The sequence below is a fragment of the Babylonia areolata genome, chromosome 7, assembly GCF_041734735.1.
Source record: "Babylonia areolata isolate BAREFJ2019XMU chromosome 7, ASM4173473v1, whole genome shotgun sequence".
NCBI classification, from domain to species: Eukaryota; Metazoa; Mollusca; class Gastropoda; order Neogastropoda; family Buccinidae; genus Babylonia; species Babylonia areolata.
The window spans coordinates 35,615,369-35,631,269 of NC_134882.1; the positions used below are offsets into that span (position 1 = coordinate 35,615,369).

At 41.1% G+C, this 15,901-nt stretch overlaps 1 protein-coding gene across 3 annotated transcripts in view; it reads right to left on the reverse strand.

Annotated features, from left to right (window-relative positions):
* LOC143284009 (uncharacterized) overlaps nucleotides 1-15,901 on the reverse strand; it is a 52,196-nt gene that overhangs the window by 11,744 nt on the left and 24,551 nt on the right. For 2 of the 3 annotated variants that reach the window (XM_076590538.1, XM_076590537.1), the window contains exon 3: nucleotides 4,969-4,998. The exons of the other annotated variant lie outside the window; for it this stretch is intronic. In XM_076590538.1, the coding sequence (XP_076446653.1) occupies nucleotides 4,969-4,998 (30 nt within the window). The remainder of the gene's footprint in view (nucleotides 1-4,968; nucleotides 4,999-15,901) is intronic. 3 annotated transcript variants of the gene reach the window in all.

Genomic DNA, 15,901 nt, shown 5'->3' on the forward strand with positions numbered 1-15,901 from the left:
ATGTACCACTGCAGCATATACACACCTCACACCACAACAGATAAGACATTCCATACTGAACGCACGGAAAACACAACACTACATATAACAGCCATGGTGACTCTGTTCAGTTGTATTGGCCATCCCACCAAGATGACAGATTCACGTTTTATGGACAAACTGTCTCACAACCCCCACTGACTCCCAAGTCATGTTTCTGATGTAAACCCATTTTATCTACAAGGTTTCCGGGGAGGGGGGGGGGGACCCCAGAGAAAAGGAAAGAAGAAGAAGAAGAAAAAGATCGGCTGCGACTCAAACATATAACTGTCATTCAAGACAGGAAGACGGGATTTGTAACGGGCATGAAAGGGGACAACAAAATTATGTTGTAATATGCATGACGAAATAATGTTTGACGTGCGTCATAATTATTGCAACACATCACAAAAGCAGAAACAGTGAATTTTTTCACACCCTTGTTTGCAAAAAAGCAACAACAAAAAACAAAACAAAAACAATCGGTAGTGTTATTGTTTATCTTTTCATACCTGGGATGAATCGACTTTCTGCCGAAAACAGGTCGACTGATCGATACATCGGGTGAGTCGATCTCATCTGATGATTTCTATACCTCGGATCAGTCCACATTCTTTTTTTTCTTTCTTTTTATTTTATTTTATTTTTTTAGGTCACCGGGTGGCGGGGGGTTGACTTACACACACACACATATATATATTATATTATATTATATTATATATATATATATTGATTGATTGATTGGTTGGTTAGCTGATTAAAAAAAAAGAAAAGGTAATGCTTGAACCCCATCATCCAATCATCTACCATCATTGAAAGTATTTTCACGGAGCGTTGCCAGCAGGTCCAGACTTAATATATATATATATATATATATATATATATATATATGTTAATTCATTTGCTTATTGATGTAGTGGTAGGCTAGTGTCTAGAGGAAACTGGTTTTGAATCACACGGACTTGGGTCCTAGACGGGCGGTAGAAGAACCCAGTTGTGGTCAGCCGCACTAAGATGAGATAACACTGATTTATGTGCACCATGCACGTACGTAGGGGACAATGAGACAAACCAAGTGTTTGTATTCGTGCGGCCCTGACAGGTCACGTACACATACACCATTTTATGAATTTGTGTATTTCATTTTTTTTATGATTCTACGAAGAAGAGGCGGTCTGTGAGATCAATATATCTTCGGGAAAAGAAATGACTGGGTTATCGATGAGTTGGCACGATCTCCTGTGCCTGTAAGTTGTAATGAAAGGAAGTTACATACCACGAAAGAAAAGAGAAGCGTCAAATTTAAGATGCAACATCGCCCCCTCCCTCCTCTCCACCCCTTCCTCCCCAGAGAAAAAGTACAATTGTTGAAGTCATAGAGGACTGTTACCGCGCAACGTTCAGTGTCGGCGTGCAGACTGAGCCATATTCGCTACTGCGGACATCACATCTGCTTAAAAAAAGAAAAAGAAAAAAAGGATATTAATATAATAAACGGAATAGATGTCTGACTTACGCATAAGCCCAACACTGGTCAGGCTTTGAGTGCACCCCCCCCCCCCCCCCCCACTTCACCGGTGAGGTGAATATCTCTACTGAGTCTGACCCGAGGCTCAATATTGGTTCAGACCTGCAATTATTCCAGTAATATCACTGGAATATCTTCAAAGGAAACGCAGAAAACTAAACACAACATCGACAGTGACTGAAACTGTGAAAGAAATGAAAAATCGACCTTGAGGTCTTGTTGAAAAAAAACAAAAACTTGTCCATTTGCTCTCACCATAATTACGTCTTGCTGCTCATACTGATATGCAGGCAATTGTGCAAGAGATCAAGAAGAGCGTAATTAGCAGCTCTTTTATTTTAAGAACGAATAAAACACTCGTATTGGACCAGAAAATAACTTTTCGGTCTAGTATCTTCTTTAGCTCTCCCATGAACAGTGACTGATGAGGATTCTTGTACTCTGACGTAAACTAAAGTTTAGATCACAATCACTTTCATCATACATTACGTCATACTTTAAGAACTGTGGTTTGTTAGTCTCACACAGTAACAAAGAACTGGATAGCGGTAGAAAACAAGAGCAGGGAATCAATTCAAATGAAGACTGACGAAGTTTGAACAAAAACCAATATGCTTTCTATCAACTGTTGGTCATTTTTTGGGATGTTATATCAGAGGTAAGAACACCCACAATGTCCTCAAATGAAAAAAAAAATCGTGAAAGAGAAGGTAGAAAGGACAATAAGCTTACCTGCTGGGAAAAAAAAAAAAAAAAAAAAAAGAAAGAAAGAACAAGAAAGGCAAGGCCTTCGAGACTCTCTTGTGATACACTTAAAAAAAAAATCCAAGCTATTTATGTATTGAGCATAATGCATTTACTGTTATATTTATATTTTTTGTATTCTCTAAACTTGGCACTTTGATCTGAAATTCGACCCAACAAAAGATCTGTCATTATTATCATTTTTTGTTCAAACAGGAACTTCTTTTGCTAAGCACGGAAGTTTTATTTATTGCAAACGTTTTGGTGTAGACAGTAGAACAAGGGAAATTACTCTGCTGGGGAACTTAGTTTGCTTTAAACTGATCTTTCTCATCTTAAACATTACATTTTTAAATTATACTCAATACATAAAAAGCTTGGATTTAAAAAAAAAAAGTGCATCACAAGTGAGTCTTGAAGGCCTTGCCTCTCTTGTTTCAAAATGTAATGTTTAAGATGAGAAAGATCAGTTTAAAGCAAATTAACTCCACTAGCATTACAGAGTAATTTCCCTTTTTTACTATCTGCACCAAAACGTTTGCAAAATAAATAAAACTTCCATGCTTAGCAAAAGAAGTTCCTGTTTGAACAAAAAATGATAATAATGACTGCTCTAGCTATTGGGTCAGAATATCAGATCAAAGTGCCAAGTTTAGAGAATACAAAAAATATAAATATAACAGTAAATGCAGTTTGCATATAATTAGGCTTCATTCTTTATTTTTTTGGGCCCATCCCAGAAGCGCAATATTGTTTTAAACAAGATGACTGGAAAGAACTGAATTTTTCCTATTTTTATACCGAATTTGGTGTCAACTGACAAAGTAGTTGCAGAGAAAATGTCAATGTTAAAGTTTACCACGGACACACAGACACACACACACACACACAGACACTCACACACACACAGACAACCGAACACCGGGTTAAAACATAGACTCACTTTGTTTACACAAGTGAGTCAAAAATGAAGGCGCATTGTGCATTGTTCCCGAGACAGAAAAGGAAAGTGGAAGAGCCCGCATAAGTTCGAGAAGGCCGGGAGTATTTTTAAGGGAAAAGAACAAATACTGAAAAAAATCATGTTAAATGGAGAAGATTTTTGTAACATTACAAAGCTGGTGAGTATGCAATAACTTGAAAGGCTTTCCTATTTAAGTGGATGGGGGGGTGGGGGGGGGGGCGGGGGGGGGGGGGTTGGAGGGGGGGTGGAGAGGGAGGGGGGGGACAGGGGGGCGGGGGGGGGGGGGGTATGTGTCTTTTAAATGTTATCCATGTTTATTTGACATCATTTGTGCACAGGTCAAAATGAAATGAAACCCCAGGTCCCGATGTCAGTTAGAAAACGTATGATTTTTTGCGCAAAAAATGTTAAGAATACCATTAAAGGTATCTATGTAAGTAAATACAATGCAGTATATGATTAAATGTCGATCAAGTTACAACTTTTAATATAATGCAGGTGCACATTTAACAACACAACGATACAACAGATCATAATTACACCTACAACAACTTGAAAGAAAGACAAAAGAGGTGGCCGTTCAAAACAACATTGTCAGTGGAACGAGAGAGAGAGAGAGAGAGAGAGAGAGAGAGAGAGAGAGTCTATCAAAATAAGGAAAGAGATAATGCAGGTTGTTTAATACATATATAACCAAATCAATTACAAAATAAATATACAACTAAATAAATAAACAGATAAATGAATAAAGAAATAAACAAAAAGATAAATGAATAAACACATGAATGAATGAATAAATAAGTAAACAAACAAACAAATAAAAGCAAATAAATAAGAACAAATGAATCAGAAAACAAGAAATGTGTTATCTGATAATCTCTGAGGGGAAAACATGAAATAAAATAAATTTGTACCTGCAACGTAAAAATTGCCCATAATCACCATTTCAAGAAAACCGCGCAAAAACATGGTAAACAATTATGGTTACTATATAACAACAGTGATATCATTATCAATTTAGATGGTTTACTTCTTAACATAGAAATCAAGGGAGGGTGTGCGTTCGTTATTCATTTCCTTCATTTCACTTGTGTCTTGGAATGCTACACATTTCTTACCTGAGTGTTCCTCTTTTACCGGACGATTGGTGTGTGCGTGGTGATCTGGAAAGGGTGTTACTGATTCTTCGTTTGTTTTTACATTTCGTGTTTGTCTGTCGACGTGCATTTGAGTGAGCATAAAGAAAGAAAAAAAATCTCCACTTTAACTAGTTTAATTGTTTGAAGCAGACAATAAAGTATCTTGAACTGAACAATTGAACTGAATTGCTAGTAATGATAATAACAATAATGATGATGATGATAATAATAATAATGTGATCAAGATCCTTCAATTGCCGATAGAAACGTACACGTCACAATGACTTGACCTGACTGACAACCGTTAACAATGTTGACTAATAATGATAAAGAACAAAACATATAAATAGATAGATAGATAGATAGATAGATAGATAGACAGATAGACAGACAACTGAACAGAACGTGAAACGTCCGAAAGAAAGGACTGAACACATCACCACGGTTTAACCCGGCAACAACAATTTTTAATCATATAATAAACAAAACAATAACAAGATCATACAATCGTCAACCGATAGAATGAACACACCACCACGACTTAACCCCACGACAACAATACGATGTTTACTTACAACCGTGTAATCGTCGAATTCCTCGAGTGTCTGCAAGATCATAATTCGTCAGATATTATTTGCAGCCATGTTTAAGCAAGTTCACAAATATGAGTATCTTCGTTCGTTGATATATAGATGTGTATACACGCAAGTGCTACATGGCAACTTGAACGAAAAGGCAAACAGAATATAATCCCCCCAAACGAGAGAGGATGTGTAAGCCCGCCTCTGTGTGTGTGTGTGTGTGTGTGTGTGTGTGTGCGTGCGTGCGTGCGTGCGTGCGTGCGTGCGTGCGTGCGTGTGTGTGTGTGTGTGTGTTGTGTGTGTGTGTGTGACGATTTGACACTTTAATGCCATTGGCCATGAGGTCCTTATGACATGGGTGAATGCGTCAACATACTTTCAATGCATAACAAACATCAGAATAACGAATAGAAATGGAGTCAGCAAACACTGAAACAAAACTTCTTTCCTTGAAGAAAAATGGTTGCAACCAACTGGCCACCCAACACATAATAACTTCATTCATCTATACGTTCAACAGACATTGTTGGCTGCAGCCATGTGTGTGTGTGTGTGTGTGTGTGTGTGTGTGTGTGTGTGTGAGAGAGAGAGAGAGAGAGAGAGAGAGAGAGAGAAGAGAGAGAGAGAGAGAGAGAGAGAGAGTACGTGCGTTTCACTGGGACATTTGAAGACACATCAGTCATTAGCCACCCACTTCATTCTTTATTGATCCCTCTTCTTCCCACCTACCTGACGCCGTTATGACGTCACCCACCTCCTGTTGTCTCTCACACAGCCCTCAACACCACACCCCGTAACTGTCAGCCATGGTCACTGGGTATCATCCCCATTCGCCTATTCCCGATTTGCCCATTCCCGATTCGCCCATTCCTTATTCCCAATTTGCCTATTCCGGATTCGCCTATTCCCTTATTCCGGATTCGCCTATTCCCGATTCGACCGTCAATGAACTGGTGATCCCGATTCCCCTGTTCCCAGTTCGCATGATTATGAACTCAGTTGCTGTGTGTGTGTGTGTGCGTGCGCGTGCGTGCGTGCGTGTGCGTGCGTGCGTGTTGGTGTGTGTACACAGTGTGTGTGCGTGTGTGTTGGTGTGTGTGTGTGCGCGCGTGCGTGTGTGTGTTCACGAGTGCACGTGCGTTTTTAAACAAACGAATATCAGTTTCTTCATCGGTGTGTGTGTGTGTGTGTGTGTGTGTGTGTGTGTGTGTGTGTGTGTGTGTGTGTGTGTGTGTGACAGAGAGAGAGAGAGAGAGAGAGAGAGAGAGAGAGAGAGAGAGAGGCAGGATAGTATAATTGCCAGGCCATTTGCCCATACAATGGAGTGAGCATAAACACACACACACACACACACACACACACACACACACACACACACACACACACACACACACAGAGGAGGCAAAGAAGGAGACAAAGACAAAGACAGAAGGAGGCAGAGAGAATGAAGCGGCGAAAGGGGAAGGGTGGAACAAAGAGTGAAGACTACTGAGGCACTCAGGGAGGCGACACGATCACAGAGCAGGCGAAATGAGAGGAGGCGAACCGTCGACCTCCTGCGTGCAGTGGTCATCATCACCCACGTCAGTTAGAACGGCGGGTCAATCATGATAACCAATGACATTTGAGTTAAACGACGCTGCGGTCGTCATGGCGACACTGCGCACGACTTGTCTTCTCAGTATTGTCGTGATAACGAAAATATTCTGAGTTGTTTCCGTTTGTGTCACCTGTTATCGGAAGAGAATCTTCTGTGAAAAAGTCTGTGGAAGTGGTAAGGAAGAGAGAGAGAGAGTGGGAGGGGGGGTGGGGGGTGGGGTTAGCGGGGGGAAAAGAGGCAGACAGAGATAGAGAGAGAGGGGAAAAGGCAGACAGAGACAGAGACAGAGAGAGGCAGACAGAGAGAGAGAGGAGAGGCAGACAGAGAGAGATGGAGAGAGAGAGGAAGAGAGGCAGACTGAGAGAGAGGGAGAGGGAGAGGCAGAGAGAGAGAGAGAGAGACAGTGAGAGTGAGAGAGACCGAGACAGATACACAGAGAGACAAACATGCAGAGACAGAAAGAGAAGGGGTGTGGTCTTGTCAACTGAAATTCAGTTGATTGGCGTCATCGAAATATTGGTTTCCAAAGGTGAGAAAGCTTGAGAAGGTTTGACTGTTGTCTTCTTCTGACAGGTCTTCACGTTGTCTCTTGCACTTCAAACAAGCGAAACAACATTTACTTGTTTATTCATTCGTTTGTTAATTCATTCATTATTTTCAACAATATTTTCCTCGGAGTGCACTGGGTTCGCAGCTGAGCAGGTGGCCAGTGTGGAGTAGCGTGCTCGCACTGATGTGATCTTCAGGAAACTGATGATTTAACTTTTCACGTTGTGAAACGCTGAAGGACTGGGCCTTCTTCTTCTTTTTCTCCTCCTCCTCCTCCTCCTCCTTCTTCTCTTCCTCATTCCCCTCCTGTCTATCTATCTATCTATATATCTGTCTGTCCGTCTGTCTAAAATATTTGTATTTTGTGTTTTGTATTTGTATTTCTTTTTATCACAACAGATATCTCTGTGTAAAATTCGGGCTGCTCTCCCCAGGGAGAGCGCGTTGCTACACTACAACGCCACCTTTTTTTTGTTTTTGTTTTTTTTTTTGTATTTTTTCCTGCGAGCAGTTTTTGGTGTTTTTTTTTAAATTTGTTTTTCCTGTCGAAGTGGATTTTTCTACATAATTTTGCCAGGAGCAACCCTTTTGTTGCCGTGGGTTCTTTTACGTGCGCTTAGTGCATGCTGCACACGGGACCTCGGTTTATCGTCTCATCCGAATGATTAGCGTCCAGACCACCACTCAAGGTCTAGTGGAGGGGGAGAAAATATCGGCGGCTGAGCCGTGAATCGAACCAGCGCGCTCAGATTCTCTCGCTTCCTAGGCGGACACGTTACCTCTAGGCCATCACTCCACCATCGATCCATCTACATATCTATATATCTATCTATCTGCTTGCCTGTTTTCAAATGTACTTGCCTGTCCATCTGCTCACCAATCAACAAACCCAGCATTCAATCAATCAATCAATCAGTCAGTCAGCCAGCCAGTCCATCTGTTTTTAGATCAATAAAAACCGTATGTGACCATCTATCCATCCATCCATCGTTCTGTCTGTCTGTCTCTCTGTCGGTTTGCCTGTGTGTCTGTCTCTCAATCGATCGACCCACCACCACGCCCCAACACCATTACTAAAGACCGTGTAAGACTGGCTATGGATGATATCACGTGACCGCAGACCGTCCACTTATTGAAGGGACGCTAGGTTATCTCTCTCCATACGAACGGCGAAAGAGACGACGTTAATTAACAGCGTTTCATCCCAATTACCATCATCAAAATATTGCAAGCGGAACGCTCTTATACTGAAGAGGTGAATGTAGACAAAGAATACCACAATTCTGGCGACAGAAGCTAAAGGTTGGGTCATTCAGACACCCACTGGACATCCGAGGGGTCTGTGTAAAGGAGAAGAGAGGACTGGCCGTACTGAGTGAGTTATCCTACCGTCTTCACAGAGCCAAAAATGATAAACAGAGAAATAATTCCCACTGCATGCTGCCACTACTGTAATCGTTTTCCAGGGAAAAGCTGCGAAGAGAGGACCTGTTGGGTTTCTTATCCTATTAATACGGAAAGACAGACGAGGGAGAAAAAGTGAGAGAGAGAGGAGTGTGTGTGTGTGTGTGTGTGTGTGTGTGTGTATGTGTGTGTGGGTGGGTGGGTGGGTGGGGGTGTGGGGCTAGGGGAGAGGAAGTCAGAGATAGCGATAGAAAGGAGAGATAGGATGAAAGAGGGAAAGAAAGAAAGAAGCAAGAGAGAGAGAGAGAGGGAGATAGAGGCAGACGGATCGAGAGAGGGAGAAAATGTGTCACAAACTATGACCTCATCGTATCAATTACGTCATGCCGAGTGACGATTTTCCTTGTCAGATCTTTTACTTTTTGTGTCCACACGAAGTTACAATTAATCCCACTTGTTTGGGGCTGCGCTTGAAGTTATAGCTTAGCGCGCGCATCTTTCGACCATACATAATTATTTATTCATGCATTATAATCAAATTCATGAAGACACTTTTCTGCCACGCTAAGCATTTCAAAATTGTTATTGTTACTTAGGGGACCATCAGAGCGTAGCGCAGGAATCCTTCACAGAAAGAAAACGGACCCTTGTGTCAAGGAATGAGCTTGTATTGTGTGCTCTGCGATTGCTTGGTATTTATATTTCTTATATGGCATCGGTCCCCATCCCGTGTGGTAATTCCTGGAATACCTACTGTTATTTATACTTACCAGTATAATTACTGTATTCCTGGAAGCCCCCAGTTGTTTGGACTGCTGATTTTACCAGGTAATGCAGAGCGCCTTTCAGTGCCAACAGTCCAATTTTTCTTTTTTCGGACACCGCAGGGTGTTTGCGCATGTTTACGCAGATTTACGCAGGTTTACGGAGATTTACGCAGATTTCTGGTGTCTTTCTGCTAGTAGTAGTAGTAGTAGTAGTGTAGGGACTGGCATTTGACTACCTAGGCCTCACGGCGGTTTTTTTTAATGTCCCCTTCAATATCTGTCTCCTTTTATTTGTAGGATACACATGTTTCCTTTTACATGTACTGTTATTCACTCGTCAAAGTCAATAAATTTTTCTTTTAAATTGATGTTCATGTCAAGGAGATTTTTTCAAAACATTAGTATTTTGTGCTAGTTTAGTTTCAATAAGTAGTGCGTTCCATATTTGTGCAATTCTATTTGCTAATGAATTTTTCCTTAGGTTAGTGTTACAGTGCTCTTTACAAATTTTCATCATTGAATATCTTGCACTCTCATAATCTGACATTCTGCTGATCTTTTCATATGGACTTAATCTTCTTGTAACCGAAAATTGTGTCTTCACCTCGGTGTTGGTGGGACCTCAACGTCGTTGTGAAGTATAACAGTGTGAAGTATAACAGCAAGTAAAACGGATTTGCTTTGTTTTGTTTTTTTGTTTTTGTTTTCTTTCTTCACACAAGCATAACCGAGAACTTCTCATCGTCATCGATTTGTGAGACTGCATCGATCATCATCTGTGAACACAAAAGATTTGTATATTGGTCATCGACATCTGGAAGGACAGGACCGTCATCACAAGCCCTACAGTGATTCATTCCAGGCGAGCTGAGTTATCGTTTGTACCTGTTCGGTACGCTTGTCCGTTATTCCTGTGTTACATGTATGTTTTGTGAAATCATACCATTCAATTTTCATTTACTGTGTGAGCATGAAGTGAGTACGAAAGTGCAAAGAGGTGAGCAAAGCCCTTAAAACCTGAAACTAATGGGTCACACACAAACTCCTAGACACTTCCCTTCCATTGGAAGGCGGCGGCGTGAAGATCTACTCACCGTACGAAAACTGTGTGACTAAGAGAGATAGAGACAGCGACAGCGACAGAGACAGAGACAGAGGCACAGACACACACACACACACACACACACACACACACACACACACACACACACAGAGGCGTACAGGCAGGCAGACAGACAGACAGAGAATCGTTTCAATCGAAAGTTCAGAATATACAGACTGGCTACACAGCACCCATCCGAAAACACCCTGACGACAATCAGAAGAACATTCCGCGATCATCAGTCACCCGTTTCATTCATTATTGATTATTATTGATCCCCCCCCGCCCCCGCACACACTCCGACCCACCCTCATAACCAGTCAGCTACGTTCAGTGGACATCATCATAAACATCAGCATCAACAGTCTCTCACAGCCCCCCTAGCGACAACCCCCGCGCGCAGTGGTCGTCATGACGACGGAGCTTTCCGGCTTTCACTTTCATCGTGTGGTGATAATGAAATGTTGATGTTGTTGCCTTTTGGCCGAATGGTGACCGGAACTGATTCTTGTCATCGAACTGACAGAGACAGAGAGACAGACAGATAGATAGATAGAAGAGAGACAGACAGACAGACAGACAGATAGAGAAAGAGAGGGAGACAGATACAAAGAGGTGGATCAAGGGGAGTGTGTGTGGGGTGTGTGTGTGTGTGTGTGGGGGGGGGGGGTGTAGGAGAGGGCAGAGTGAAGATAGAGGGTAGGGTGGCGTTGGGCAAATACACACTGAGATGTTTTTGGTTTTATTTTTATTGTTTTTTTTTAAATAGTTTGTTTCCCTTGTTTTCTTATCTTGCTGTTATTATTGTTTACTTTGTATCGCTCGTAAAATGTGTTTCTGTTCTTTATGTTATGTAAAAATTGAATAGAAATATTTTTAAACCCAGAAGAAAAAAAAACAACAACAAAAAAACAACAACCAGGTATGGCAAAAAGTGATGGTACTATTTTCTTAAAATTAATTTAATGTATTTATTTATTTATCTATCTATTTATTCATTTGTTTATTTAGCAACACTGCGGCCCATTACTACAAATTGTGAACTACGCTTCATGCTGCATAAAGCTAGAAACAGGATTAGACCTTTGAATACCCAGCCGAACAACAGTCCGACGCCACGATATGGCGCAACCCCTGTGAGCCCTGATTCCCGCTGATCATTTCATCACAGGAATGTCCAACACAAACATGATACGCTTTTCAGTTCAAGGAAGAGGAAGATGGAATGAAACTAAGAAGAAAGAGAAATGGAAATTTTTAGACGAAGTAGAAGTGGTGTGGGGTTCAGTTTCAGTTTCAGTAGCTCAAGGAGGCGTCACTGCGTTCGGACAAATCCATATACGCTACACCACATTTGCCAAGGAGATGCCTGACCAGCAGCGTAACCCAACGCGCTTGTTCTGGCCTTGAGAAAAAAAGTGAATAAATAACAGATAAATACATAAAAAAGGTGAATGAATAATAGATACAAAAAAAACAAAAACAAAAAACAAAACAAAACAAAAACAACAACAAAAGGTGAATAAATAACAGATAAAAAACAACAACAACAAAACTACTACCACTACTATTAATATGTATGAGGCGCAAAAACTTGATGAAGTCAGCTATAAGCGTACATGAATAAGTAAATAAATAAATAATAATTATAATATAAAAAGGTAATAATAATAATGATAATAATAATAATAAATAAATAAATAAATAGATAAATAAATAAATAAGACAACAATAATGATAAATAAGCAAATAAATGTAAAACATGGAGACACACATTCACACATACACCCACATATGCATAACAGATATGCACCAAATATGCAGTTTCACAGATATGAAAGCACAGTCAAATACACATAAACGTACATGAGCCCCAACACACACACACACACACACACACCCCACACACATTACCCTGCACCTCCTCTACCCCCCTCCTCCACACATTCATTTCTAGGCTACGTATCGCAGCTTCCACAGCACACACACACAAACACACACACACACACACACACACACACACACACACACACACAGATGAACACTTACTTGTACAAGCACACATACGCCCATATCCCCCACCCCAACCCCCCACATATATATATAAAAAGATATATATATATATATATATATATATATATATACACACACCCGCACGTTCCAATATCCCGTTGCTCCCACAGTGTAGGCATGCATACACTCACATACCTCATCCTCTACCATACCCCCCCCCCCCCCCGCACCCCTCCTCCCTCACACACACACACATACGCACGTGCACAGAACTCTCCTGACACTTGTGTACACTTACACCCTCGCGCATGCACAAACGCACTCAAACATACAGACACACACATACACACACGCACACACATACACACACGCACAGAAGCTGCTGCCACTGATTGGCCGCAAGAGGGATGGGAAAAGATTTCTAGTGTGTTGCTCAGTCTATTGTATTTGGAAAAGCCCACAGAGACTCTGTTCCGTTTTGAAGAAATTTGCGCAATGTTGGTTTGGAAATGATGCCGATATTTGTTTGATTTGCAAAGCATCGTGCTCTACCTTTCATGTTAGACTTACGGCCGCTCCCTCTCTCTGCTTTTATTTCTTTGGGGCGATCGGTGGTGTGATAGCCCTGTACCTGTTCTTTTTTGATATTATTTGACTTTTCTGAGGACTTCCAATTTCCCTAGATGTAGGCCGCTCGTTGGTGTTGCGTTACCAGCAAGTCTGTCAGCTCGCTCATTTCCCTTAACACCTGCATGTCCCGGGCAGTATGACCATGTGAGTTTTTTAATCTGGTGTAGGGGAAGGAGGAGAAGTAAAAACGAGGAGGAAGAGAAGAACAAGAAGAAGAAGAAGAAATCTTAAGAGTGACACGGATAAAGTAAGGTCTTATGTATAAGTATGCATACGAAAAACAACACACAGCAGCCTGACATGTTGACATGTAAACATGCATCATACAGACTGGAAAAAATGGGAGCAGGCAAGTGGGGTCAATGCTTGCTCACTGGCGATGATATCTATCTATCTTTATCTCTCTGTCTCTCTCTCTCTCTCTCTGTGCATGAGTGCGCGCGCGCGCGCGCGCGCGTGTGTGTGTGTGTGTGTGTGGACACCTACCCAAATTTCACGCCTTGAAATGTGTTCTGACAAGAAAGTACAGCACAATGACTATGATATATAGTACAGAAACACAACACAAGCTGTCCCTCTCGACCCATCCCTCCCTGCCCATCTCCTCCCCCCCCCTCTCTCTCTCTCTCTCTCTGAGCACCTCTGTCGGTGTATCCACCGTTTAAAATTCAACAAAAAATATCTAGAAAGGTTATAGATGTACATACAGACAGCAGAGCAGCAACAAGCCAACAGCTTATATCATGCCATCTATTTTGGTCCAGACGAACTTTATTCAATCAAAGACAAAGCTGCTTATCTCATGATACTGCGTGGAGGAAAGAGACAACTGCCTATACTACATAAAGAGAAAAAAAATGAACATAATAGATAAATAAACAAATAAATGAATGAATGAATAAATAAATAAATAAATAAATAAATAAATACAAATACATCAATAAATGAATAAATAAATGGACAAAGAAAGAAAGAAGGAAAGAAAGAAATGTATAAGATACGGTAAACAAAATGTTTGTGTATTCTTTCCCCGCTCTCTCCCTTTCGAACCCAACCCGTCGGTAAAAGAATTCACAAAATACAATGCCAAGTCTGTTTCACTAGAATACTTTCCATCTCCATAAAGTAAACGCGTAAATCACACGCCGCCAACAATATGTCCAATGTAGACAACTTGTTGACAAGAGAGAACCGAGCGACCTCTGACGAAGGTCCAGTTTTATTTCTCTCGCGCGCAGGACAGGGTTTCTTAAAAGCTTCACGCAAATATAATTATGCCAAGTCTATGGCCCACCACCACGCGAACAGAGAGAGAGATGGTGAGAGAACACGTGTTCCTTGAACATTTGACATTTTCTGTAAGCTAATACGGTTTTGGGGAGTTTTGGGGTTTGTTTTTATTTTTTATTTTTTTTGGATAGGGAGGTGGGGGGTGTTTGTTTGTTTTTTAAGGACATTTAAGGACAACCAACGTTGTTTTGTTGTTGTTGTTTTTTTGTTTGTTTGTTTGTTTTGTTTTGTTTTTTAAAACTTTTTTTTGATGTAAGGTTTCTTGTATTCTTTCTATCGTGCTTTACAAATGTCTTCTAGGCTTTTATGTCCTGGGCTGGTAGTTTACTGCATAGTGGGAACACTGGCATAAAAAAAACAAGAAAAATTATTTTAAAAAGACAACAACTTTTGAGGATGCAAATAAGAAAAATTCAGATATTCTGATGCCCAATCCATCCACAAAGGCAACATCAACAACTGCGAGATTTAATGTTTTTTTCCTCACAAAGATGATGCAAATTATACCACATAATAAATTTTATCTTGTCGCAGTAGAAAAAAAACCCCATTATTTCCTGGCCTATTCGTATAATCTACTCCGGAACTTGAGAACATATCTGTCTCTTTCTCTCTCATTCTCTCTTCTTTTTCGTTCCGCGATATATTTACACACACACACACACACACACACACACACCAAACAAAAAAACAACAACAAACAAACCCCCCGCAAAAAAACAACAGCAACAACCCCCCCCCCCCCCCCACACACACACACACACACACGTCCCTGCGATACACGCCTGCACATTAATCTTCGTTATAATCAGAGCGTAAAATGCAACCTCCAAAAAGTCGTCGCACAGCTTATGAAGCTCGTGTTGTCATGTCCGTCTTGGTGAAAATCCTCATCACTATATAAGAGCCTGTATGAGTCACACCGTAATAGTTCGCGTGTCCTTATAGGGTGTTGTTAAGTGAGTATAAATCTGAAATATTCTCACGTTAAACGAAAACTCAAGAATACCGAAGTACTAAAACTATAGGCGACATTATAAGAAAACACATTTCACACTAAGCAGTTTTGAATTATGATACATTTTAATAATAAACACAACGTTACACGCAGCATAATAATTGGGGTTTTAATCCATCCTTAACGTGAGCACACACCGACCGGCTAAGCCTCTGTTGACAACGAACGGGAGGAAGGTGGCAGAATGGTTAAGACGCTCAGCTGCCAATACAGAGAGTCCGTGAGGGTGTGGGTTCGAATCCCGCTCTCGCCCTTTCTCACAAGTTTGACTGAAAAATTAAACTGAGCGTCTAGTCTTTCGGATGAGACGACAAACCGAGGTCCCTGTGTGCAGCACGCACTTGGCGCACTGAAAAAGAACCCATAGCAACGAGAGTGTTTTCCTCTGGCAAAATTATGTAAAAAGAAATCCACTCTGATAGGTACACAAATATATAAGCATGCACTCAGGCCTGACAAGCGCGCTGGGTTATGCTGCTGTCAGGCATATCTGCCTAGCAGATGTGGTGTAGCGTATATGGATTTGTCCGAACGCTATGACGCCTTCTTGAGAA